The following is a 27,737-nucleotide window of genomic DNA, read 5'->3' as shown; positions in this document are numbered from 1 at the left end:
GGGATAAATTTGTACTACTTCTTTTCTCCTCCTAAGTAAGCTTTAAGGGGCCGTTTGGTTGGGAACAAGTTATCCCAGGGTAAGTTATCCTGGGGTAAATTTGTACTACTTCTTTTCTCCTCCTTAGTAAGCTTTAAGGGGTCGTTTGGTTGGGAACACGTTATCCCAGGATAAGTTATCCTGGGGTTAGCTATCCTGGGATAACTTATCCCACCATGTATATGGGATAACTTATCCTATCACTATGATATAAATGGTGGGATAAGTTATCCCAAACATGGCAACCAAACAAGATAATTTTTTTTTATCCCATCACTATTATTTTTAATCCCTCACACCAAACGACCCCTAAGTATTCCCCTTAAATCATAATGGTCCTTCTCAACTCCACTTGCCTCTGCATCAACACCCCAAGTGAAATCAGAATCTCCCTAAAAAATGCTTCATCTTTAGCATTCCAACAACGATTTGTCATTCGCTGATATTATCAATATTATCCAAAAGAATTGGATCAATTGTATTGCTAGCATTGTAAAGACGCCTCAAAGTTCCATTGTATTTTATGAACACTAGGTCATTGAGGTGCTTCAAGGTTCTCTTCCTCAATGACCTAGAGTTCATAAATATAATAGAACATTAAGGGGTTGTTATAATGCTCGCAATGAATTGATCCACTTCTTTTGCATAATATTGATGATATCAATGAATGACTAGTTGGAGTTGAGAATGCTAAAGATGAAACAATTTTTGAGAGATGTTCTGCTTTCACTTGGGGTGTAGCCGAAAAGGCAAGTTGAGTTCAGGAGAACCATTATGATTTAAGGGGGAGTACTTCAAGCTTACATAGGAGGGGAAATGAAGTAGCTACAAGTCTATGCCTAGTTGAAAAAGATGATGATGGAGTTAAAGAAGACGATGAGCAATACAATGTTAATTGAGGAATACAAGATTTTGACAATCTTGTAGAAGTAGAGCTATAGCAGTTGAAGAATAAAAATTGGATGTTGAACCATTAAAGTTTTGATTTTGTTTGTCCTATGGTCTATGAAAGATTTTGTGATATCCACTTTTTAGTTTTTAATTTGAACTTTTGCTCATATATGTTGACTCTATTTGTTTTGGTCTTTTTTCTTTGAATTGCCCTTCCCTTCGAAGAAAAGAGTGCTTCGCTTAAAGCGTGAAGAGGGGCCTTGTCGTTTTTTTCCGCTTTGCACTCCCTGAAATATTGATAAGAATGTACCCTAACTGCTTAAGTGAAAACACCTGTGAAGGGTCTTTCCTTGAAAATGTCCTCGAACATCAAATATATATAATGAACTGCACAGAGAGTCCAATATATGTGAGGGAACATTCCCTTCAACATATCATCCACTATAACATTTTCATCTGCATTATCTGTAACAATTTGAACAACATTCTCTGCACCAATCTTCTATGTAGTGTTCTGAAAGAAGGAGAACAGTTTGATGGAATCAATAGATGAGTTGCTCGTATCAATGGATTCAAGAAATAAGCTTTTCTTTGGAGAACTCACCAAGACATTGATGTTCATTTTTCTGGTTCTTGTCGTCCTCTTATCCATCATAATGGAACATTCAAATTTGTTCCATTCTACTCGATGATCCTCCACAATTTATTTTTGTTTCTTCCACTTCTTTAGTTAGTTAATTAACTTCATGATAAGTGGCGGGTTTCCACTGTGAAAAGGCCGCAACTGCACGTTCCCTCAAATGTTCCTTGGCAACATCATGCAAACTTTTTTTTATTGCTTTTCCCTGCATTATCTCCTGGCTTCTACGGAAAATAATAATCTAAAGTACTTTTCCTACCAATTGATCCACAACTTGACGAGACTATTGCGTTCTTGCCTCTTTTTGTGATTTTGCAGGAAGCGAAAAATCCGCAACTTCACGCTCTTCCATTTCTTCTTATTCATCATCGTCAAGATTAGTCGCATTTGGTTGATCTGACATTTAACTTTTTAGCTCCTTTTTTTCTCAACATGCTTTTTTATTTTTTCCCTCACAATCTCTGGGCATTTTGCACAATGTTCGACATCGCTATAAATTACCAATAAGATGTTAAGATGTTTGTGGTGAAAAATTCCGCCTTGAAATGTATTGTCACAAAAAATACATGCGACTTTGCTCCTATTGGTCTCACTAGCTCTTCTACCGCATTTCCATGCCGGGTCAGACTGAAACATTTTTAATCACGGTCACTGTTGAGAAAAAATAGCAACATATTTTATCACTATAAAGAAAAAAAGAATTCAGCAACATACTTAATCACTTTTAGCAGTTCGGAATTTTTTTTAGCAAGGCAGTTACATTTTTTTCCCAAAACACTAGCAGAAGTGAAAAAAACAGAGCACTAGCAGGCAGCAGTAGATGTCGAGAAAAAAAAACAGAGCACTAGCAAAAAAATTCAGCAAGGCAAAAAAAAGAAGAAACAGAGCAGAACTGTAGATGTGAACAAGAATACAGAGCTCAAATTTTTTATCAGAAGGAAAGACCTGAAGTCAAGAAAATAGCAGTGCAAAGAAGAGAGTAAAAAAAATAGTTAGAAGAGGAAGAAAGAAGAACAAAAAGAACCCTAGCACTCAGCACTAGAAAGAAGAAGAAGAAGAATTAATAAGAGGAAGAAATTACCTGAAAGCAAAGAAAAAGAGCTGGAAAACCCTAGTCGAGCCTTTTGAAAGTCATGAAATAGGATTTCTTATAGCCAATGAATGTGTAGATGTGAGGAAAATAACTAAAATTCCTGGGATTCTATGTAAGTTGGACATAGAAAAGGCCTATGATCACCTCAACTGGGACTTTATGTGGTACACACTAGAGAGGATAGGCTTTGGAAATAGGTGGATAAATTGGTTGAAGTATTGTGTGAGAACAATCAAATTCTCAGTTCTAATAGATGGGGAACCATCTGGTTTCTTTCCCTTTGAAAGAGGATTAAGGCAAGGGGATCCCCTCTCCCCCTTCCTTTTTATCCTAGCTATGGGAGGACTAAGTGACATGTTGAAAACAACACAATCAAACAACATGAGCAGAGGTTTCTGGACGAATGATAGTGACCCAAGGGGTTTATCTATCTCCCATTTGCAGTACGCAGATGACACCTTCGAGTTTTGTGGTACAGAGGAAGATCAACTAAAGCATCTAAGAATCATATTTATATTGTTTGAAGCTGTTTCTGGACTTCATATAAACTGGAGTAAAAGTTTTGTTTACCCAGTGAATGAAGTCCCAGAAATCAACATATTGGCTGGCATCTAAGGAGGTAAAGTGGGAGAAATGCCTACCACTTACCTAGGGATGCCTCTAGGTGCAAACAGTAAATCAAAGAACATATGGAATGCAATGGTGGAGAAGTGTGAAAAAAAGCTGGTAAATTGGAGAAGTCAATACCTATCCTTGGGTGGAAGATTGACACTAATTAATAGTGTGCTTGATGCTATGCCAACCTACATGATGTCTTTATTCCCTATGCCAGGGAGTGTTTTAAAGAAGTAAGAATCCATCAGGAGAAACTTTTTATGGCAAGGAAACGGAGAGGGGGGAAAGAAATATCACTTGATGAAATGGGAAGTGGTGATAAACAACAAAAAAGAAGGGGGGATGGGCATAAAGAATCTCAAAGTCCAAAACCAGAGTCTCCTTTTGAAGTGGTTGTGGAGGTTTGCTTCTGTAGAACAGTCTGTGGAAAGATGTTATAATCTCCAGATATGCAATGGAGGACTCTTGGACTACAAAGGAAGTTAGAAGCCCTTATGGGGTTGGTTTATGGAGAACAATCAGAAATTTGTGGCCTAAAATATGGAGAAATTCAAAAATTGATATAGGAAATGGAAGGAAGACATTCTTCTGGAATGATGTGTGGGTTGGACAACACTCTCTGAAACAGTTGCATCCTGAGATTTATAATCTGAACCAATAGAAGGAAGCAACAATAGCAGAAGTCAAAGACAACCAAGGATGGAACCTATCTTTTAGGAGAAGGTTGAATGACTGGGAAATAGACAAATTAGAAGATTTTTACAAGTCTTTGGAGCAGGCAAGTAACCTTGACGCAAAGGAGGACAGTTTACAATGGTTGAGGGCCAACAATGGGAAGTTCACAATAAAATCAGCTTATAGACATTTTGACAGGCCAGCTGAAATGTTGTTACCATGGCCTTGGAAGATGATATGGAAAATTAATGTACCTCACAAGGTGGCTTGTTTCACCTGGTTGGTAGCTAGGGAAGCGGTACTAACTCAGGACAATCTAATGAAAAGGGGAAGACAGTTATGCTCTAGGTGCTTTTTTTGTGAAATAGAAACAGAGACAACAAACCATCTCTTCCTCCATTGCAGAGTGACACAGAAATTGTGGCAGGTCTTTTTGAATGTGAGGGGAATCAACTGGTCCATGCCAAGACACACCTCAGATTTTCTAGCATACTGGAATAGAGAAGGGAATACATCAGGTCACAAGGAGAGATGGAGGATTGTCCCTGCTTGCATCTGGTGGACAATTTGGAAGGAAAGGAACCAGAGATGCTTCGAAAACAAGAGCATCCCTTTCCAGAGTTTGAAGTTGAACTGTCTTATAACCCTTTATTTTTGGTGTAATCATGTCCTCCCCAAAGAAATGGAGGCTATTACTCACTTTTTAGATAGTTTAGGAGGGGTATAAATGATAGATCTTTTGGTTTTGCTTACTGTATACTCCTGTTGTAATTACTACTGAAATACACCATTGGTGTGTTGTTGTCTATAAAATGTTAACTTTCTCAAAAAAAAAAAAGGATTTCTGAAGTTGCGACTTATTTGTGTCCTTATAATTGACCTTCTAAAAAGGGTTCAACACAAAACAACTGCTTCATTCATTGTGCTGAAGCGCGCTTCTGCACTGGAGGCAATCACTTCTCTTCAACAGTCTCACGTCAGGTCTTCAAAGCGACTTCACCTCGCATCTCCTTGCTTCATCGCTTTATGAAGCACTTGCTTTCCAGAACGTTGTGTATATTCCTTAGCTTTTCCTCAAATATTTTCTTGTGATGCTGTTTGAGGAATCTCATAATTTTATCTAATTGCAGACTGCAATTCAGATATATGTTCAAGTTGGAATTAGAAACTTAGAATTGATCTGATAATGAACAAAAGTCTTCTAAGCTGTACCTTATGGTCCTACTAAAGCAAAAGGTTATTTGAATTCACTATCCTAATAATTCATTCTTTTGCATTTTGAGGACATTGAATGATGGTTTCCCTTTCTCTAACTTGCATCCTTACCAGTAAAAGCCAAAGAGTGCAATAAAATTTTCCATCTGAAGAAGGAAATCATAGGCTCTTTTATGGGTTGTGTATTTAATGTTTTGCTTGGTTAACCATATAGTTGAAAACTATAGCTGCGTGATTGCTTTGCTGTTCATATTTTTATCATCCTTCTGTGGGATTATTATGGGTTTGCTGTTGTATCATCCTTCACAAAATACATACTTTAATCCACACACATGTTATACCATTGTTTGGGAAAGCGAGCGCTTCATTGCTTTAAGCGGTGAAGCAAAGCTGAAGCGAGACATGTATAAAGAAGCGTCCGCTTCTGTGCTTGAAATGCGATGCAACCAGAAGTGGCGACGCGAAAAAAGCAGCGCTTTTATTTCTTTTAATTAATAAGTGATTGATTTTAGAGAATAAAAAGAGTCGCGACTTACCTGGTCCTTGAGAAATCATAACAGTAAGGTTTCAGTACACTCTTTCCTTTCAGTACTTCTTCTCTTTTCTTTCGTCTTCTTTCTGGTGCAGTGGCACTGCTAGCCTAGGATTTTTCTTTGTTTTTTCTACTCTGTTCGTTACTCTGTTTTCCTTTGCCTTGTTTAGCTTTGATTATTACAATTAAATGTTGTTGAATATTTTTTCCGCACAGTGATTAAAGTATATATTGTTGAATTGTTTTGTTTCTTAACAATGACTAAAATGTTGTTGAATTTTTTCTTAATAGTGATAAAAATATAATGGTGATTATTTTTCTTACATCTTATCCGTGATTAAAAGTGTCTGACCTGGCATGAAAATATGGGTAAAAAAGTTAGTGAGACCAATAGGACAACAATTGTATGTCTGTCTTGTGACAAGACAACTTAAGGGGAACTTTTTTTCAGTTTTTAATATGAACTTCTGCTTATATATTTTATTTCTATTTCTGGCAGTATCAAAGAGCAGTTGCGAAAGCTTTAGTGGACAGGGTTCCAGATGAAAAGGCATCTACAATCACTACTGTAAGGGTTTTCTCTTGAGAATTATCTGTCTTGCTTTTGATGTTAACTTACTCATTTAAACAGCTCGGGATGTTGTCTTGAGTTTACTTTTAGTGGCATCCTCAGCTGTTAATATGCCTTGTTCAAATGCTTGTTGCAGGTCTTGATGGTTGTTGGGGCTGGACGTGGACCTCTTGTCAGAGCTTCACTGCAGGTTTAAATGCTTCCTCTAGAGAATGTCAAAACAAGGAAGAAGATGAAAGATATGCATTTGCCTTGTGCCAATAAATCATCTTATGTTTTTTGTTTACCTTGTTGCTGACAGGCTGCTGAAGAGACTGGACGCAAGTTGAAAGTTTATGCTGTCGAGAAAAATCCAAATGCAATCGTCACCCTTCATGTAATCAATTCACTGTTGTCTTTTGTGATTTAGTTTCATGAACTTCTGATGTGTGGCGATTGTTGCTATTCATTTTCTTCTCAAGTCTAGAATGTGTTTAGTTCTCATAATCTCCAGTAGCTATTCAAGCTAGTTGAAAAAAGAAAATGCTGAAATAGCTGGATTTCTAAATTTTTGGGCTGTTAATATGCTAATGTGTATTTAATGAATTTGAACTCTTGAATCTTGTGAAAGTTGAATAAAAATGGAATGGTGTCAAACATGGTGAGACATCCCAAAATGTGAAGTGTGCTAAGAGACATATTACATGTAACTGATGGTTATAAAAATGTTACCTGTACCTGATATGTGTAAATGGAGAAAAGCATAATTTGCATACTAGAAAAATTCTGATTTCCTTGCATCTAGCCTCTGCTAGGTTTGAGTTGGCCTCTTTGGCCATGTATTCATTCGATGGAAGTCCATATCAAATCTATCAAAACAAGAATATTACCTTATCTTCTTTCTTACTGGAGTAAAGAGTACTCCACTTGGTCTTCTAACAAAAGAAAATGATGATTCTGCTTGAATTAAGAATTTACTAGTTGGGGTCTCCTCTTGCGTTGGATGTGTCTTTTGAGCTGACGGTCTGTCAGAAAATGCCTCTCTAATCTCTACCCCACAAAGGTATGGGTAAGGTTTGCATACATCCTCCCCTCCCCAGATCTCACTTGTGTGGTTACACTGGGTATTGTTGTTGTTGTTGGATCCTGGACAGTGCAGATTGGATTAGGGAATAACTAGTTGAACTGGGACTGAATCCACATAGTTTCCTTAGTTTTGTGCATGTGACATCACTTATGGATTCAGGGTCTTTGGCTTCTTTTTTTTAAACTGAAAAAATAATAATATAAAATCGGGGTCTTTGTTGACTTCAAATTTGATGGAAAATCAAATTGTTAATTGATGTTCTATTCTCTTTTCCATGAACTCTTTGTTGGAAGATCTGGGAGCAGACGGACTTCTACTTTACTATGTTACTGGACTCTCATTAGTGTTTTTATTTCTTTGGTGAACGCTATTTTTGACAGAGCTTACTAAAGATTGAGGGCTGGGAAAAACTTGTCACCATAGTTTCAAGTGACATGCGCTGCTGGGATGCTCCCGAGAAAGCTGATATTTTGGTATTAAACTGACTCTTCGGATGAAGAAACAAACTATTTTATCCATAAAATATAATGTTTGATCTTTCATTTGCAAATTCTCATTTGAATTCCTCTCATCATTTATTTTTTACTAATACAGGTTAGTGAATTGCTTGGGTCATTTGGAGACAATGAGCTGTCACCTGAGTGTCTTGATGGTGCTCAAAGATTCCTGAAAGAAGACGGAATTTCAATTCCATCATCGTATGTGTTCAGATATTTTAGTTATTTACTTTTCATATTCAAGGATATACACTGGTTTAACACGATCCACAGAGTTCCATCTCCGGTGGTGAAAATCATGAGTATGGGTTAATGCTGCTCATTTGCAAGCATCTGTCGTAGGAATGTACTCATTAGTTCTCATGTCTGATAATTTTAGATTTGTGTGGTTCAGTTTGAACTTATTTGGAGAGGTGCAGTGATTCCAAGAGGAGCACTGAATTACCTTTTTGTGACTTAAACACATAAAATGGGGATTTGTCTCCTTGACACATGATGTCTTTCTTTTCACTTCTCCCTGTAGTTTCACTATTTAATATAACCATGACTGCAAATTTCTCAATCAACCTAAAAATGGAATATTTTCCTCTATACCTAGAAATACTTACAAGTATGCCATGATATTTAATTAATTTGCTTATCTCAGGTATACAAGTTTTTTCCAGCCTGTGACTGCTTCAAAATTATACAATGATGTAAGCACTCATCTTTTATATTTTATACATGGGGTTCATTGACCTCCATTTTGAGTTGTTACATGGATTGATGCTATTGTCACAGATTAAATCTCACAAAGATCTTGTGCACTTCGAAACTGCTTATGTTGTCAAGTTCCACCGTGTAGCAAGGCTTACTTCTCCTCAACCAGTAAGTTCATTTAAGTCAAAAGAATCTTGATTTAAGTTCTATAATTTCCAGAATTGAGATCAGAAAATAACTTTATAAACTGTTGAAAAGACTTAACATTGCAAAGTGTTCAAAACTCTGATACGAGTTGCTTGTACTGCTGACCCAAGGGAATAGAGATTCATAAAGTTATCGTTGGGAATTCCCTTCCTTCAAACTGTTGCAACTGTTATTGGAAAAGACAAAAAGAGCTTAGTACATAAACATAATTATATTTGTACAATTAATTGAATCTACTTCATGTGTTCCATGAACGGTGAGTCAGTAACATGAATCAGAATAACACCCATGTTTTCCACAAGAGCAGGAATGAAAAAAACAAAAAATTAATGATGGTTGAAGAAGGAAAATGTTGACTCTATAAGTAACAGTGATTTTGGAATGTGGTGCATCTCATTTCTACCTCACTGTAGTGAACCACATCATATGTCCTACAGAATGTAAAGAGAACCTGACGTTAACAGTGCTTCTTTCGCTAGAAATTTAAAGAGGGAAAATCACACAAAAAGAATAGAATTATAAAGGAAAGAAGGCATAGGTTCCACCGGTGCCAACTCAAATGTATTCCTTGATGCAATGTGTTCATGTATGTCATTGGGGGGAGCTTTCACTTCTGTAACTTACATTTGGTTATTCTATGTTTTGTTAGGTCTTTACATTCAATCATCCAGAGGACTCAACTAGGAAAAGCAATCACCGGTATACAAAGCTACGGTTTGAGATACCCACTGACACTGGATCAGCCCTGGTTCATGGTATTAGTTATGCTCATACTTATTTCGTGTGCTTTGCTTTGTCTAGAAATGCCATAAATATGAAGAAGGATATTTGTAGTTACTATCAGCTACATACTCAGAAATTTGTGATCATGTGTGGCATAGAAGAGAGGTGTCTAAACACACTCGCATTGTGAAATTGTTGCTGGATAATATAGTCGAACTGTTGCCTTAGTCTTGAAGTGTAAAGATAGATACACTAAAGAAAATCGTGACATTTTAGAGATACACATTGAACCCAGTCTAATATCAATCCAGAACAAAAATTATGTTCTTGTGTTGCTAGTTTCACAATTAACTCAACTGTTGAACCATAGCTTTATTTATTTTTGTTCGCCGGGCTATGGTTTAACCTTTTGGTCGGAGCATATGATATATATTGTATTTGATGGATAGCTTGGGCATGTCTGCAATATAACTCTGGTTGTGTTTCCTGGTTCTGTTCTAACAATAAATCTGTTTGTGCAATTGTTTTAAATTCATTCGACAGTTTCCAATTGGACTTTTGACATTTCCCCTGTAAAACCTCTTTTAAGAAATTATAAGCATTGATTTTATGCAGAATAATATTTATATATATCTTAGAACTTGAAAATTATAGTAACTTGAGGAAAAACCAAAGTTGATGAATATTTAGTGAAGAATCCTTTTTATTCATTTGATTTGGATAAGCATGAATGTGCAAGAACATCTAGCAATTGAAGGTCTTTTGGGCTCGGGTGTGTTCATCTTTTTCATCTCCACTTTCACTGCCGGGATTGTAAGATTAGTATTGGATATCGGCATATGTGAATGTTTTCTGCACTGTGGATTGAGTTCAACCCTCTTGATCTTAACCGGTCCATTTGGTTTATCCAAATGGATATTGAGAAATAACTGTTCCAAACTAGCTTGGGGTTGGAGGCATAATGGTTTTGGCAAGTGGGGGTTGGTTTCACTAGTGCCTAATTTACAAGGAATGTGTGCTACTTCTTGTTTCCTGTCTGTTTTTGCTTTTAAGGGAGGAGAAGTCGTTCATCCTTGTGACTTCATTTTGTTGATGCCAATGGTAATCTACCGATGAACATATAGAGAAAAAGGTTTCCCTTTTAGTGTTTAATGCTGTCAAGTATTATTGTCTAGTTTAAATGTCCAGCATGTGGAATTTATCTTCTTCCCATGAGCAATGGGAATGGTAGAAAGTAGTACATAGTTCTGGGTGATCTTTTGAACTGATTTGCTGTTAGATTGTTGGTTTTACCAATGCTTGGTTTACAAAAGCTTTATACAAGAATAGTTTCTGTTTACTCGACTTCTCATTGATTTTTCCTATGAATTAACAGGATTTGCTGGCTATTTTGATTCTGTACTTTACAAGGATGTTCATCTTGGTATTGAGCCATCAACAGCAACACCTAACATGTTCAGCTGGTATGTTATTCTTTATTCTGCCTACTTTTTCTAGGGGCTTGTAGAGGCATTTGACCTACAATTTTTTCAATTGTCTAACCTTGTCTATCGAAAGTGATAGTTGTATAGTCAAACACCATCTCTATAGCTATTATTTTGGTCAGGGTTTAATTATTAACAATTTCTTGCTCATCCTTATCAGGTTCCCTATATTTTTCCCATTGCGGACACCTATGTGTGTTCAACCGGGCATTCCTCTAGAAGTTCATATCTGGCGTTGTTGTGGTACTTCAAAGGTAATTACTTCCATGCATGTTTGTATACTTCCCATTCTGTATCACCTAGAGTAATGGTTTTGAGGATAACTACATGAAGTGATTTGAATAAATTGAGTTTCCCCAATCATCACATGTTGTAGAAGCAAGTTGAATCCATGTCCATAATATAAATCTCCATTCTCAAGAGCCCCATCTTCATTGAAGTATGAATTTGCTCCCATCTTCATTGATTTTTTGCTTGATGAAAAATAGGTTTGGTACGAGTGGGGCGTGACTTCTCCCAGCTCATCTCCTATACACAACTGCAATGGTCGCTCATACTGGGTTGGCTTGTAAGAGTTTCTTCAGTGTGATTTGAGCTTTCGAGATAGCATGATGTGATATTGAACTTCAAATGAATATCAAGTCTAATGTTGCTTGTTAAAACTGTCGTAATCATGGGTTCGAATCGCTTGTCTTTCGATGAAAGTTGCTGGAAATGCCAACTGGTGCTCAACATACCAAATTGTTTGTCTGTGCACTTCATGGTGCTTTAAATTTTTGTTCAGTAGAAATTTTGTAGAGTTTAGGTTCAGATAACCTTAAACTACTGTAGTAAAAATAATCCTTTTCTTCTAATGAATGTATTTTGGGTTGTGCGATATGATCCTTTTTTTAATGTAAAATACATATTGTCTTAGTTGTCACCATCATCAATTATCATAAAAAAAAATTAAAATATTTTGTTGACATAATATTAGATCAATTTAAATATGAATAAAATAAATTGTCTTATTTATTTAATATCCATATCTTAGATGTTTATTTAGATTTAGACTTCTGAATTCAAATGTGCATTCAGATGTCATAATCTTAATAAAAATAAATGAGCACTAGATCAACTTCATGATTAAATAATATATGAGACACTTGTATTGCCATAAGCAAATAATAGAATGACTATGGAGGAATATTGAGGACTTAAGTTTTGTTCTCTTTTTTTGTTTTCACTTAGTGTTACTAAATCCCGATTGTAGGGTCTATTCGGGATGACTCCCAACATGATTTTCTTTATATCTAGAATTTAAATTCGTGATCTCTAATTAAGAATGAAGCGATTTCACCACTTCACCATAACTTAGGTTAGATCTTAAGTTTTTTGTTCAAGTTGCAAAGAAATAAAAGAAACAATATATTGGAATAAAACCTAGTATGAGGACATCTTTGGACCTTCTCAGAAGATATTTAAATTAATATAAAGAGAGACAAAATGCTCATTGATTATAATTTATAACGATAATGACTACATTTTTTTTAGTTATATTAAAAAATAAAATAATGAATCTACATTTTTTTTCTTATATTAAAACAAAAAAAAGAAAGGAAAGATAATGACGGTAGATATATTTTTATCCTCACAAGAGTTCATCTCACATTTGTCTTCCCTAGAAATCTACTCTGATAATTTTTGGACATGTCAAAAAATACATTTAAGCTGGCGGTATCTTTGTTCTTTTGTAATAAATAAATGTATTGATGGGTATGAATTTATACCTAGGACAATTTATTTATGTTTAAAATAAAACTTACATATATAAATTACATTAAAAAAATACCTTAAGTTATAATAATTAATAATTCAAAATATTGACATATTGGTTGGTGTGCATTTTGAATGCCTTGAACTGCATAGCTAACCTTTTGCATGTTGTTCAAGATATATAATTAATTTCTTGTTGAGAGAGTTCAGGATAACAACATGTGGCAATGGCGAAGCCACCTTATAGGAAAATTATATTATTTATATATGGTTAAAATAATATTTTAGGTATATATAGTAGATGTCCAACTCCTTCGATTATTTTATGTGTCTATTTTTTCAGATTTTGAATTTTCTTATTGAAAATTCTGGCTCCACCACTTGGTACATACTGAGCTAGGTTAATTGGTCCTAGGTTGTTTTTGTCTAAGAATTGGGACCAACAAAACTCTTATATTTTCTTCCAATTTCATATGGTGTATCATTGATAATATTTAAAATTAAAATCAAACAAAGTGTATCAGTTTTCAGATTTTATTTTGATTTTTGCATTTAATTATTACAATTTAGTAAAGTTTAGACGAGTACATCTAGAAAAATTATTGTTAGTAAGAAACTACAATCATGTGTTTAATAGTACATATGTTTGTTAATTACTACTAAACATGTATTTGATTTATCAAAACTTTATCTATAAATCCAAAAAGATAATATTCATGTGAAGAAAAAACTGACCAAATCGATTCAAGTTGTTAGGTTTTGATAAAAAATCGAAGCCCTCATGTACTATCCATCCATTTAAGTGCATGTCAATTATTTTATTGAATATCTGCTATTTTCTATCAATATATCTATGGAATATAACTCGGGTCTGTACTATATGGAAGCCCGAGTTCGAGGCACAATGGCAAACCAACCATGATTCATCTTATTTTCTTTCCCTTTTCTTATAAGTCGAGAAATATATAGGTGGCAAATGAGCGGGTTGGATTGAATTTGGGCTAGATATCAATTCAAATTTTAATGAACTAAAATGGGTTGAATTGAAATGGATTAAGCTAATAGATGAATGAATCAATAATTAGTCAGGCATAGTAAAGATCGTAGACTTATTAACCGATGCTTCCAATTATAGTATTAATTCACAAAGAATGAATTAATCTTATAATAATAAATTACAAATTATTCCATTAAATTTTTTAATTACATCCTCGATTTAATTTCAAAATTTATACAAGTCAAATTCATTTGATTATCAATTGAGTTTCACATGATTATGATGACACGACTTCAATCAATGACACATTATCTACTTTGAATCTAGGTCTATACAAATTTGACTTTGGGGCTAAGCTACACCGAACTCCAAAAACGCATGTTTACCATATAAACTTGAGTTTTGCATTTCTAAACCTTTTTAGCTTTTTTTTTCCCATTTTCAATCAGGTGCAGAACCAACTTGTGGTTCGGGGTTCATCTGAACTCCTTCAGTGGATAAGAGTATTTTTTTTATGTCTATATAGTAGATATCGAACTCCAATTAATTAATTCGCGCATTTTCTTCTTCATATTTTAAACCTTTTAGTAAAAAAATCTTAACTCTCCTACTATTTTTGATATGAGATTCACTTAAACTATCACTTACATGTTATTACTTGTCGACCCGTCCTCCCTCACACATGAAATAACAATGTTGCACATGAGGTCATGTAACTTTCCATCTTTCACTCCTACTTAACCCAAAACAAACTAGAAATGCAACTATTTAATTTCTTTCATTTTCAACACAAATTCCATAAAAATAGAAATAAATTGAATTATAACTAAAAAGAATCATTTTTTTTAGATAAACTCCAAAAGAAAACAATCACTGCTGATGAAACAAAAAGATATTATTTTATTTATTTTTACAAAAAGAGGACCCCTCAATCATCACTAATATAAGGAGGACAAAAAACATATGGTACCATATGCATATAGCCCATTGTTTTTCTCTAGAATTATGTGTTCTAATAATTAAATTAATTAGCTGGAAAATAAAACTGATGAATATTAATTAATTAATAGATCAAAAAATTCAGAATACAACTTGTGTATTCATAACATACCTCCAAAATATTGGCTGTGTTTTTTGCATAGAGCCAAAAATAATAACATAATGTCACATGGGTGCCTATAGTTTCTCCATCTTGTGTGTATTACAACACCAAAGTAAATAAAGTAATAAGAATATATTCTACTTTTAGCATAATAATAATAATAATAATAATAATAATAATAATTGTGCCTCAATCTCAAGCAAATTTGAATCGATTATATAATTTTGCTTATATTCATGTCACTCTATTTAATGCGTAAAATTAGGCGAGAGATACTAGTATTTTGAACCGACAATCAAAGTTTTAGTCATTGTTTCAAATGTAATTAGAAAGTAATTATTTTTCTACCCAGAAATAAAATTTGAACAAAAATATTCCTAGATAAAACATGGAATAATTATTGTAATTAATGTTAGAGTTGGAAATTTGAACCTAAGAATTGTCTAATTTTGTGAATTTACTTGGAGTATTACCCAAATTATAGCTTGTTTTGGGTAAATGAAATTAGGTTAACCATGTTATGTGACAAAACAAAAATATAAATTAAAAAGAAAAGCAGTACCCTAGTGAGAGGACCCAAAAAAAAAAAACTCTCGTGTTATTTTAACTATCGTTTTAGCTCCTTTTATTATTATTATTAAGAACAACAAATATAAGTTATAATTTACTAGATTATTCCTATTTATTAATGGTAAACTAATTTTGCTCTTAAATATTATATTGTGCATATTTCTTTAAATTTTGAGAGTATAGTTGGACGTAATTATCAACTTTTGACTTGAACTTTTAAAGTGATAATTATTTTACACTATAACAAATAAAGGAATTTGCGATGATAATATAATTTTGGCAATATTATAATTGGTGTTAATAATGAATATGAGCATTCAAAATTAATATTTTATATAAATGTCGTCAGCCTTAAGACTCTAAATATAATAATATTAACTCAATTGTCGTTAAATATTTTTGCGACAATAAATAATGCCTCTAAAAGGAAAATGCATTGTCACACTACGTATTTCTTTTATTGTAGTATTAGGATAAATTTTTAATACTAAAACGACAGTTAAAATAAGACAAAAGAAAGTAAAATAACTATGATATATATGTATGTATATACTATCTCAACCCTATAAATGCTTCCATCCATTCACAAATCATTCACTCACCATTTCTCCAAGAATACATTTATTTATTTTTCACAATGGCTTCCAAGAAGTTTTTCTCTACTCTTGCTCTTTTCCTTTCCCTTAACCTAATTTTCTTCACATTTGTTTCAAGTTGTAACACTTGTCCTAAACCTAAACCAAAACCAAAACCAAAACCATCATGTCCACCACCACCATATGAACCAAAATACAAAACTTGTCCAATTGATACCTTAAAATTAGGTGTTTGTGCAGATGTTCTTGGATTAGTTAATGTTGTTGTTGGTTCACCACCAGTCACACCTTGTTGTAGTCTTATTTCTGGACTTGCTGATGTTGAAGCTGCCATTTGTCTTTGTACTGCTCTTAAGGCTAATGTTTTAGGGATTAACCTTAATGTCCCTATTTCATTAAGCTTGCTTCTTAATGTTTGCTCCAAGAAAGTTCCTTATGGATTCCAATGTCCAAATTAGTTGAATTGTTTCTTTTAAAGTTTTAAAAAAGATAACATCATCACCGACTCTACAAAGTCAGAATTAAATCGATCTTTTTGTGTTGACTTTTTGTAATTCATTCGTGAATAATAATTTAAGGGTGCTTCCCTTTTCATTGTTTGTATTTTGGTGGGGTGGGGGTGGGGATTGAAATGGAATTGTGGGTTGTGCATAAGTGTTGATTAGTAAGTGTCTTATTTATCAATTGAAAGTTGTTTATGGTTAAGATTGTATTCAATAAGTTTATTTTCTTGGACAAAAAAATAATATAATTTCTATATATTTTGCATATCGACTATCGTATTGTTTTTTTTTAATTTGATTGTGATTTGAGTTGAGAGGTTTTTGTATTCGATTATAAGCTCTATATATTGATGGTGTAAAAAAATATATATAGGATCGATCAGTTTTACATAAAAGATGATTTTATGTAGTTCGTTAATTGATAACATTAAATTTTAAAAATTGGAATTTTTTTTTTTTTTATAATAGATCACATTATACTATTTGTGTAAAAAAGGATAAAAGTTTTCCAAAAAAGAAAAAATAAACATAATCATACTTTTCCAAATTAGCTTAATTTGAGAGGGAAAAAGAATAATAGTTTCATCTTAGTTTAAAGAAACTTTGAGGTTAATTATGTTAATATATTCAAGGGGAAAAGATCAAATTAATCTTCTACTTTCAAATAGTATATAGGTCTAACCTTACAACTATTCGCACATAAAATCACTCACATCGTTATCATTTGTTATAAAAGAAAATCTACGATATCTCTCACTAGAAAAATATGTACCAGAAATAAGTTCAAAATTATGGAATAATAAAATAAAATATGGTAAAATAAAGAAAGAAAAGATGAGAGTTTATATCCCATAGATAATATTTTTTTAAGTTTTACATATTATCTTAATTTGAGAGGACAAATAAAGTTTTATTTGTTAGAAAATAGAAATTAAGATGTTATAAATAATTTAAGGTTGTTTTATGCCATAATATGAATTAAGTTTCTTTACAAATAACAAATAAATTTTCTTGAATCCGGGTTCAAATCCCGGCAACGGAATACATTTTTTGTGAGATATTATTTTTACTTATATTTGTTTTTTTGATTTTTTATTTGGTGTCTGCTACCCGCATTAAATCTTGACTATTATGAATTTCCACATGATATGACCTATTTAGGGGTAGCTTTCTCTATTAAGAATTTTTTTCTTACCCAAGGTTCGAAATAGAGACTCTAATTAACACTTTGTTTGGATGATTGTTACACATTATTTCATATCGTATTGTATTGTGTGGTATTGTATTGTATTGTATCGTACTGTATTATTTAAATAAATATACATTAGTTGTATAAATAGCATCATTCTCCGATATTACATAATGTCACACATCCATGATACTAACTCCACCTCTACATCAATATATGTTAATAGATTTAAGGGAAAAAAAAGACTAAATTTACTCCTCTACTTTCAAATATTATCTATGTTTAACCTTATACTTCTTTCCTCTTAATTTATTTGTCTACTTTTTTTTGTTGGTAGTTCTTTAATTCCAATTTTTTACATAACATGTTTAAGATCATAAGACTAAAAAATATTATAGTACATTTAACGTATCTTTATTTATAACCTTAAAAAAAATTATTTTATTTTTAAAAAAAAACTGTATCAAGTTAAAATATAAAAAACAAATTGAAACCAATAATACTCTATGGATAAAACTATCTATGGAGTTACCAATATTATATTCTTCAATATCCAACAAAGTTCACTAGAGTTGAAATATATTTTGTAAAGGCATCACTTGTGGAATCCGGGTTCAAATCCCGGCAGCGGAATTATTTTTTAGAGGTCTTGGATTCAAGCGAAATTATTTTTCAGAGGTCTCAGGCGTCATCTTTAATTGGATCCTGCAATGCACGATTCGAATTTAGTAATCGAGATTTTAATGCAGATTTCGAATATTGAGAGACGGAAACCATAAAGGAAAAAAAGCCTTTTTCACCAATTTCCATGACCCTCTCCACCTAATCCATTTCCCACATCATTTCATTAATTGATAACATAAAATTTAAAAAATGGAAAAATAATCTTTTATAATAGATCACAATATACTATTAGTTGTAAAAAAAGTTTGAAAAATAATCTTAATTTGAGAGGAAAAAAAAGTTTCATTTGTGAGAAGGAAAAAATAAATTAAGATGTTATAAATAATTTAAGGTTATTTTGTGCCATAATGTGAATTAAGTTTTTTTTCCGTTACAAATATATTTAGTTCCCACAATAATAACCAAAGGTTCCGTTGTAGCACTGGCAATTCTCATACTTGATGAAAGAATCCGGGTTCAAATCCCGGCAACGGAATATATTTTTTGGTTTTTTTATTTGGTGTCAGCTATCAATATTGAATCTTGACTAATATGAATTTTCATGGGATATGACCTATTTAGGAGTAGATTTCTCTATCAAGAATTTTTCCTCACCCATGGTTCGGAATCGAGACTCTAATTAACACTTTGTTTGGATGGTAACCTATCATGTATTGTATTATATTGTGTTAAATTATTTTAATGAATACAATGTTTGAATATATTGTATCATTCTCCGTCGTTATATAATGTGTTTGGAAGTTAAAAAAAATGTCTGAAGTTGTCTTTAGCTAATATTATACATAAACATGACCCTTAACTTGGATTCAACGGACAGTTATGCCCTCCAACTTTGAGTGTACACAAGTAGACACTTAAACTTGCATAAAATTGAACAAGTAAACACACGTGTCCTACATGACATAATACACGTAGGACGCCACGTAGGACACAATTGCAATGTCGGGTGCCATGTAGGATAAATGTGTATTTGTTCAATTTCATACAAGTTTAAGTGCCTACTTGTGCACACCCAAAGTTAAAGGTCATAGTTGCCAACTGACGCCAAATTGAGAGTCATGTTTATTTATTATGCCTAATATTTATATGCTTGAAGTCACATCAAGAAATTGTAGGGATATATTTGATCCTAATTTGAGAGAGAAAATAAAAGTTTCTTTTGGGAAAAGAAAAAAATATTATCTATGTTTTACTTTATACTTCTTTCGTTTTAATGTTTGTTCTACTTTTTTTTATTTTATAGTTCTTTAATTCCAATTTTTCACCTAACATATTTAAGATCATAAGATTAAAAAAATATTGTGGTACATTTGACATATCTTTATATAATATAACCTTAAAAATTCAAAAGTATTCTCTTTATCAAACTCTGTATCAAATCAAAATATAACAAACAAATTGAAACCAATAATACTAGACCGATAAAACTATTTATGCAATTTCCATTATTAAATTTTTCAATATCCAACAAAGTCCGCTATAGTAAAATACATTTTGTTTGCAATAAAAGGCTGAAAAAACTCCGCTGTAGCAATGGTAATTCTCAAATTGATCATAGTGACGGTCATCACTTGGAATCCGGGTTCAAATCCCGGCAGCGGAATATTTTTTGAACTTTTTTTCGAACCGAAAAATAGTTACTGGTTTATTAGTAATGAGTATATTTGAATTGCTTTTATCATTTAGATCGGATTGTTCAAACTCGAATAGAAAAATAGATTATTGGTTTATTAGTAATGAGTTATTGGTTTAATGGTTTTAAATTTTTTTATTATCAGATTATCGGTTCTTAACGGTTTAAGGTTTTTTCTTAACTGATTAGACAATAGTAAATTACTCCCTCCGTCTCATATTAGATGCGCATCTTACTAAAATTATTTGTCTCATATTACTTGATCACTTACCCCTTCAATTAATATGACTTTTGAAAGTTTAAATAAATTTTGAAGATTCAATTATTTTTTTCAAGAGGCTAATTATATGAACAAAGGGCAAAATAGTAAAATTGATCAACCTATTAACGATTTCTTAATCACCGTGTAAAATGGAAAGTACTCATCTATTAAAACTTATATAAAATGGGCAACATATGTTGATATGTTGCCCATTTTATATAAGTTATAATTTTTGCAAAAAGTAGACGTTCAGGATATCTCGAGATAATGAACCTACTCAATTGACCAGAAATTTAACCTTATAAGCAAAAATTAGAACTTAGATAGAACTTATTGAAGCCCAAAAAGAAATTGGGCTGTCCTTCACCATAAAATAGTGGGCCTTCAAATTGGTTAAGCCGAGAAAATCGTGAAGATAGGCCCACTATCGTGAGGAGGATATATATATACATGTATATCTATTTTAATATATATATTTTATATATGATGTCTGAATTTAATTTTAAAAAGTCTAACTTCAAATATTATGTCTGAAGAATTATATAGCTGAAATTTAATTATTTTTGNTGACATAAATTAAAATAAATACAAAATATATATTGGGCCCCGTGCTGGCACGGGGTCCTATATCTAGTATATATATATACATGTATATCTATTTTAATATATATTTTTTATATATGATGTCTGAATTTAATATTAAAAAGTCTCACTTCAAATATTATGTCTGAAGTATTATATAGCTGAAATTTAATTATTTTTGTTTGACTTAAGTTATATGTACATTTTACGCAAAAATAATCAAAGTTGCAGTCCGATATTGTCAAATCTAACTTTAGATATTCATATTTAATCAAAGTTGAAGTCTATATATATACTTATTCATGCCAGTCTTCCATTAAATTTAAATATAGTACTAGGTCGTGTAATTATATCTCTAAGCTTTACAGAATTTTAAATCTGAAATTGGAAAAAAATTTAAATAGGAAAAGTTAAAAAGTACTACCGCTGTCCAATTTTAAATGTATTAGCTTTTTTCTCTTCAAATTTAGAGAAGTAGTGAGAGCACCTTAAAACTCAACGTAGATTATTAGTATTATTCTCAAATTATTGACAACCTTAAAATAATCCCTTTACTTGATTAGCTAAACTTAAATACACATCCGATCTTGCATCATGAGTGAAATACACCTCTAAATTCGCACCAAGTTTAGAGGTATTTTCAGCATTTCTCTCAACTTTTATTAAAAACTTTATGCTCCTACAAGAGTTTGAGACCATTTACTATGTCATATGGCAGATTGGAGATATATCGAGGGTATATCTAAGTTCAGTTTGTGCCAAGTACAAAGGTGTTTTCAATATTTCTCTCTCAAATTTATGTTTCTTAGGTAAATGAACTTTTATATAATCAAGAAGTTATATTAAATAGATACAGGGGCGGCTCAACATAATTCGAGGCCTAAAACAAAATTTTAATTAGAGGCCTATAAATAAACTTTATCTGTATTTATTTATTTTTCTAAATTTTTAGATGTAAATTAGTACTTCATATCTTTTTTATAAATGATTTTTTCAAATACTTTTTTAATTATTATTTTTAGGTAAGATTTTATCAATTCAACATTGAAAAACATTATTTTATTGAGACAATTATTATATGAATTGATAACATAATTCTATAAGTAATAAGTTGATAAACATTAAATAAAGCTAAGAGTTAGAATCATAGAATCTAATTCAAAAAGTTGATAAGTGGTATACCCCACTTTAATATGAAAAGTTACGAAGAAATTAAAAAAATAAATTGTAATTCACTTTGTTCAACACTTTTCGATTATTGATTCATATTTTTGACAGAGTAGTACTCTAACTATCAAAGATTTGAAGAAATAGAGTGCAAAATAAGTTAAAAAGGATAAATAATGTAAGAGTTAGCAAAGAAAATGTAAGAATCCAAAACAATGTTTTCTTGATTTCTTCTANNGGTGGAATAATTTGAGGAGTTGATTAGACGTACAAAATATGACATATTTTTAGTTTACTAATCCTTGATAAGATTGGAGATAATGATATTGGGGATTAGGCCTTAGGGTAGATCGAACGTAATAGCTAGTTGAGTATTCTCGTAATTTTATGTGGGAGAGGCAGGGGTTAGTCTCATCTTCTCTCCTTATTTAGTATATATTCACGTAGTATCTTACTCTTCATTTTTACTTAATATATTGCTTTATTTGCTTTGATTATCTTATTATTTTATTGTGGTTATTTTCATTTCAATGCTGATTTGATTACACTTTTTTTAAGAAAACAGTCTATTGTAAATGTCCTTTTTACCCTACAAAGGTAGGATTTTTTTTAGCTTTCTAATTATCAATTAATATTTATTGTAACAAAATACTTGTAATTACTTTATAAAATCTAATTGTTTTTTTTTTTTTTAAAGTTTAAAGTTGAAGTTTTATGAATGGTAATGCAGGAAGAATTGGACAAACTTGAATCATATGGAGAGGTCTCTATAGTATGCAAAGAGTAAGTTCTAGACTATTCATTTATTTTCCTAACGGGTTTTTCTTTCATGTTTGTCAAATTCGTATCGGATTTGAGTTATAATGGAATGATTGAGATATTTTTAGTTAGAGATTTTGAGTTAGGAATGATTTTTTGTTGTTGTTGGAAGTGTCACCCCAAAAATAAACACTGCAATGTACAAATTCAAAATTAATAGAACTCTAATTTGAATGCCGACTTTACTGTACATAATATTTAAAATCCGTACCACACTATGTTGACACGACATAGGTGTGTATGAGTGAGGGATCCATTGCAGATTTGGTCAACTTACCTTGGATAGTTTGATCACATTCTATCACTTAGAAGGATAGATTAATGAATTGGGTATTTTGTTTGATTTTTGGATTTACGTTATATATATATATATATATATATATATATAACGTATTAGAATGTTTTTTTATTACGTAAGATAAGAAAAAAGTATTGGTACATATATAGAATGAAGTTTTGTAAATTTTAGTTCAAATACTTTAACTAATCAAAATATATGCTTTATACATCATAATATATATTTATTTATCGTACCCCAACACCCAAATGTACACTTAGATCAAGAATTCGATTTCTAAATTTATATTCGGATCAGGTATTCACACTCATATTTAAACAACGTAAAATATCGAACCTCAGATCAAAATATATCTATTTATTCTAAATGAGTGAAGTATGACTGCTTATTTCTCCTTCTATTTATTGCAGATTTATTTCAGTGGTAGAATCCAAACCAGATGCTCTGCTTCCAGTGTAAGAATTATCAAAATTTTACAGTTTTCTTTTTATTTGATACTCTTTTTTAATTTATTACTAATTTTTCAAAATAATGATCTATTTTTATTTTCAAAAATAATTTATAAGTGTGAAATATTAGGGCTACTACCTACCCTTTTTTTTAATAATTGGAAGTCAATAGGAAAAGTTCAAAATAGATAAAGAATTTGTCTTTATAAGTGTTTTGTGAGTGGTCACAAAAGATCGTTTCTTCTTTGTTATTTGGTTTTAAAAGTAAGACTTATTTAGCACCAAGAGGTACAAAAATTCTACTTCATTTTGAATTTTGACTTTAATATATCTAGTATTGTCTAGTATCGTCCGTAGCATGTAAAATACAAATTAATCGCAAGTCACCATTTTTTTAAATCCGTCACAAACAAAATCTTAAATAAGTGAAGAGACAAAGAAGGATGAGTTATTCATGGATCGAGCTTCAAATTGTACTTCACTAACTTTCAAAAAACATATGATTTAAAAAGAAGAGAGTTAGCATAATAAAAAGAAAACTTTCATAGAGATGTGTATTCCATCAACCAGATCGACCAACACATGATAGGCAATAAAATAAACTCATTCGACTACTTAGTGTGTGATACAATATTCTTAAAATGTTTTTTATTTTTTCCCTTCCTTCTTTCCCTTTGAAGAATTAAACTTATCAATATATAATATAATCTATATTTATTGATCGAAAAAAATAAATATTGAATTTAATCAACTAGTTGAATAAATAAAGTAAAATGATTGTTGGTTTGGTTTTGCAGGACAAAAGGGCCAGTAGATGTTAAATGGGATAGATGGTTTCAAAGAGCCAATGGGTCAAAACGTAACAAACGGTGGATCTAAATTTCTATATAAATGAAAGAGATACTACTTTTGTTGATTCGAATTAAATGGTGTTATAAAATCGATTTATATTTCTATAAAATTATAGATTCGTATAAGTAGAAAATGAAAAATATACCTTCTAATTTTATCAACAATTATGAGTCGTGTTTATCAACGTCATGATCATGAGAAGTGAATTATTTAAGGTTTGGCTTGATATTTGAAAAATTCAAGAGCAACTCAATAAAATTAGTAATCTAAAACCAAAATTATTAGAAAGAACCTTACACTTATTTCATAAAATTTAGTCAATTATCCGACATAAAATAAACTGATGGATAAACTCAAATACATAGTTTGCAAATCATTGAATTTGTCTCATTAGTCTAATATTGCTATCACATGTTTATAAAACACGAACTACACCAAAATAGTCACAGTCTATAATCGCATACCTGATAGTTACAGATTATTGTTCCCAATATTCGTCTTCAATCAACAACTATTGAAAAACAGTCCTTTTATAAATCTAAAGAGATACAACTTTTCATAAACATTCTAATAATTGTAACATAAAATTGTTTTTCTCTATCACATAAGCAAATTCTTTGTGTTGATAACATTATGGTGTTCACAAGTACAAGTATCTCCAAACTTTGTGGCTCACAGAAAGCTCTTATCAATTTAGGCCCCCAATTTTCTTTGCATAATTTTGTGCAAGAATCTTGATCACATTTATAAATAATAATGTGAGCTTTACTTTCTACAAAATAATAATTTCCTCCATTCACAACAAAAATCATCAATAGAACCAAATGAAATATCATATTTAGATCTATTTCTTTCTTCTTCTTTTTTGCAATATTGAGGGAATAGTTCTTGTGGTCTCTATATATAGATATAGATATATATATATAGAGTCATGTATCCATTGTATACATATTAATTATTAAGATTAATAATTAATTTCTTACCATTGAATGAATAGAAAAAGGATCCACGAATTACCAAAAGAATAAATGGAAGATTAATTAATAAATTACCAAGTTTATATAATTTTAAATTGAAATTTTGATCTAATTACTTAAATTGCTTTTATGGGGTCAAGTTAAATATTTTTCTTATTCAAGCACCGTCTAGTCAAAATCAAGTTTGAATAGTTTTAATATTTTTTCCTCACATACAAATTACAAATAAGATAGGGGAGATGAATGTTGAAACAATTTTTTTCTTTAATTTTGTAACAAAAATGTCAATCACTTATTGGAATCATTTTTTTTGGTTGTAAGAAAAAAGTGATTTTGTTATTTATCATATCACACCAAATGTATTACTAGCTAGCAAGTGTATTTTAGATAATGATTTAATAATGAAGTACATGTTGTTTGAAGTAAAAATACTAATAATTAGAAATCAACCATTTTAATCATATAAAGAGATCTCTCTTTTTTTATTTTTTACATCTGATGTAGGACTCTTCAACATCCCATCTTACCATCTTACGCTCAAGACTGGACATTTGAAGTATGTTTAATTAAATATGGGGCCCAACATTATAAATATGAATTGAGATAATTCTTGCTCTGATATCATAGTTTTAAAAAGATTATCCAAATCATATAAAGAAATCACATTTCATAATTGCCCGATTTGGAACTTCTTCACCCCCACCCCTCCCATGTTCGGGATTGAATGTTTGAAGTGTGAGACGAGTGTACACCTAAAGGCGATATGAGCTCTAAGCCAGAGGTGTTGTTCTCAGTTGAACAAAAAGCTCTAAGTCCATCCAAGGTGCTTTGGGCTCAATAATGAGGATCGTACCAATAACTTGGCTCTAATCAACTTCAATAATAAGTCGGAAAAAGGGTAAAAAATACTACCCTATTTTTGTTTATTAATTAAGTTTGTCATCCGTTATACTATAAGGCTAAATATATCTCTAATGTTATTAAATTATTTTAAAATACCCCTTATAATTTGAAGGGTCAAAAATACATCTTTTTGTCCATAAAATAGATAAATATACTCTTAAACTTTGTGATTTATAAGAAAATGATACATTAAACCCTATGAAACAAAATTAACTAAACCTACGTTGAATCATAGGTGAAGGCATCAACTTTTTTGACATGTTTCATTGGCTCTTCCTTTTGGTTTAGTCTCTTATCTCAACGGTATGATTCTAGATATGATATGATATGATATGAATTTTGTCTACTAAGTATGTGAAATTAATTTTTTTGTTGATTCAATCAAATTTATCATGATTTTATCAGGTTGAATCAATGAGATTCTTGATATTTATATTAAATTTATTTAGGCACGCATTGCAAATTAATTGAATAGTCATGAGTACAAGGGTACTAATTATATTTAGTCATTGTTTTACATGATATTTTAAGAGCGGTTCAATGAAGTTGATAACCCTGAATCAAAATATATTAAAAGACCTTAAACTTATTTCATAAAGTATAATTCATCACATATGATACATAAAAGAAACAACCAAGACTTTCACCTAGTGATAATAGCGTACAAAAATATTGTATTGAGTGAAAAAAGGTAGAGAATTAATGGATATATATGTTATATATTCACTTAGTTTCATATCTTGCACCACTAATATCGCCCTCCCTTAAAACTTGTGAGTATGTTAAGAACCCTTTTATGAGGGAAAACTTATAAGGAAGAAACGATGGACTCCATTATTGATATGCAAGTGTAGATTGAAAGATGTATATATGAATTAAACATGACGAAAAATGAAACAGCTGATTCAGAGAAATCGAATTGGTATATTAGAGTGTGCAATTATAAAAAAACATGAAAAAAAATAATAATTTGATTTTTTTAATGAGCAACTTTCACATATAGCAAATATAAAAATCATATTTGTGATTTCTCAATTAAATCTATGCCCTAAGTAAACTCTTCCTTGATCCTTTATGGATGAGTGGATTGTGTTCACAAATACAAAATTTAGTGATTTCTCAATTAAATTATATGAGACACAAAAATCCTTCTCTTCCTATGTATATATAAATTAAACATGACAAAATAAAATAGTTAATTCAGAGAAATCGAAATGAAATATTAGAAAGTGAAATTATATAAAAAAAAAACATGAGAAAGAATTTTATGTTCTTTATTTCATTTATAACATATGTAAACTCTTCCTTGATCCTTTATGGATGACTGGATTGTGTTCACAAATACAAACATTTCCAAATAATGTTTCCTTACAATAAGCTTTTATTAATTTGGATCCATAAGCATCTTGGCATTTTTTTAAGCAAGAAGCTTCATCACATGTAATAATAATT

The 27,737-nt window shown here is 31.2% G+C and overlaps 2 protein-coding genes across 3 annotated transcripts in view; both read left to right on the top strand.

Annotated features, from left to right (window-relative positions):
- LOC125877883 (protein arginine N-methyltransferase 1.5) overlaps positions 1-11,822 on the top strand; it is a 37,323-nt gene extending 25,501 nt beyond the window's left edge. For both annotated transcript variants that reach the window (XM_049559172.1, XM_049559171.1), the window contains exons 13-23: positions 6,200-6,268; positions 6,408-6,461; positions 6,573-6,647; positions 7,718-7,810; positions 7,932-8,035; positions 8,481-8,529; positions 8,615-8,701; positions 9,390-9,495; positions 10,839-10,926; positions 11,108-11,201; positions 11,436-11,822. In XM_049559172.1, coding sequence (XP_049415129.1) covers positions 6,200-6,268; positions 6,408-6,461; positions 6,573-6,647; positions 7,718-7,810; positions 7,932-8,035; positions 8,481-8,529; positions 8,615-8,701; positions 9,390-9,495; positions 10,839-10,926; positions 11,108-11,201; positions 11,436-11,519 — 903 coding nt within the window. In that variant the 3' untranslated portion in view covers positions 11,520-11,822. The remainder of the gene's footprint in view (positions 1-6,199; positions 6,269-6,407; positions 6,462-6,572; positions 6,648-7,717; positions 7,811-7,931; positions 8,036-8,480; positions 8,530-8,614; positions 8,702-9,389; positions 9,496-10,838; positions 10,927-11,107; positions 11,202-11,435) is intronic.
- Positions 11,823-15,950: 4,128 nt separating this feature from the next.
- On the top strand, positions 15,951-16,735 carry LOC125877908 (14 kDa proline-rich protein DC2.15-like). Its single transcript, XM_049559201.1, has one exon. It carries the CDS (start codon positions 16,009-16,011, stop codon positions 16,423-16,425), a length of 417 nt encoding a protein of 138 aa, XP_049415158.1. The 5' UTR covers positions 15,951-16,008; the 3' UTR covers positions 16,426-16,735.
- The last annotated feature ends 11,002 nt before the right edge of the window (positions 16,736-27,737 follow it).

The sequence above is a fragment of the Solanum stenotomum genome, chromosome 9 (genome assembly GCF_019186545.1).
Source record: "Solanum stenotomum isolate F172 chromosome 9, ASM1918654v1, whole genome shotgun sequence".
Taxonomy (NCBI): domain Eukaryota; kingdom Viridiplantae; phylum Streptophyta; class Magnoliopsida; order Solanales; family Solanaceae; genus Solanum; species Solanum stenotomum.
Note: the sequence above shows the minus strand (reverse complement) of the source record. Positions and strands in the feature narration are given on the sequence as shown.

What these genes read in the sequence shown, in the direction of transcription:
- LOC125877908 (XM_049559201.1), top strand. Translation starts at nt 16,009, where the DNA reads ATGGCTTCCAAGAAGTTTTTCTCTACTCTTGCTCTTTTCCTTTCCCTT.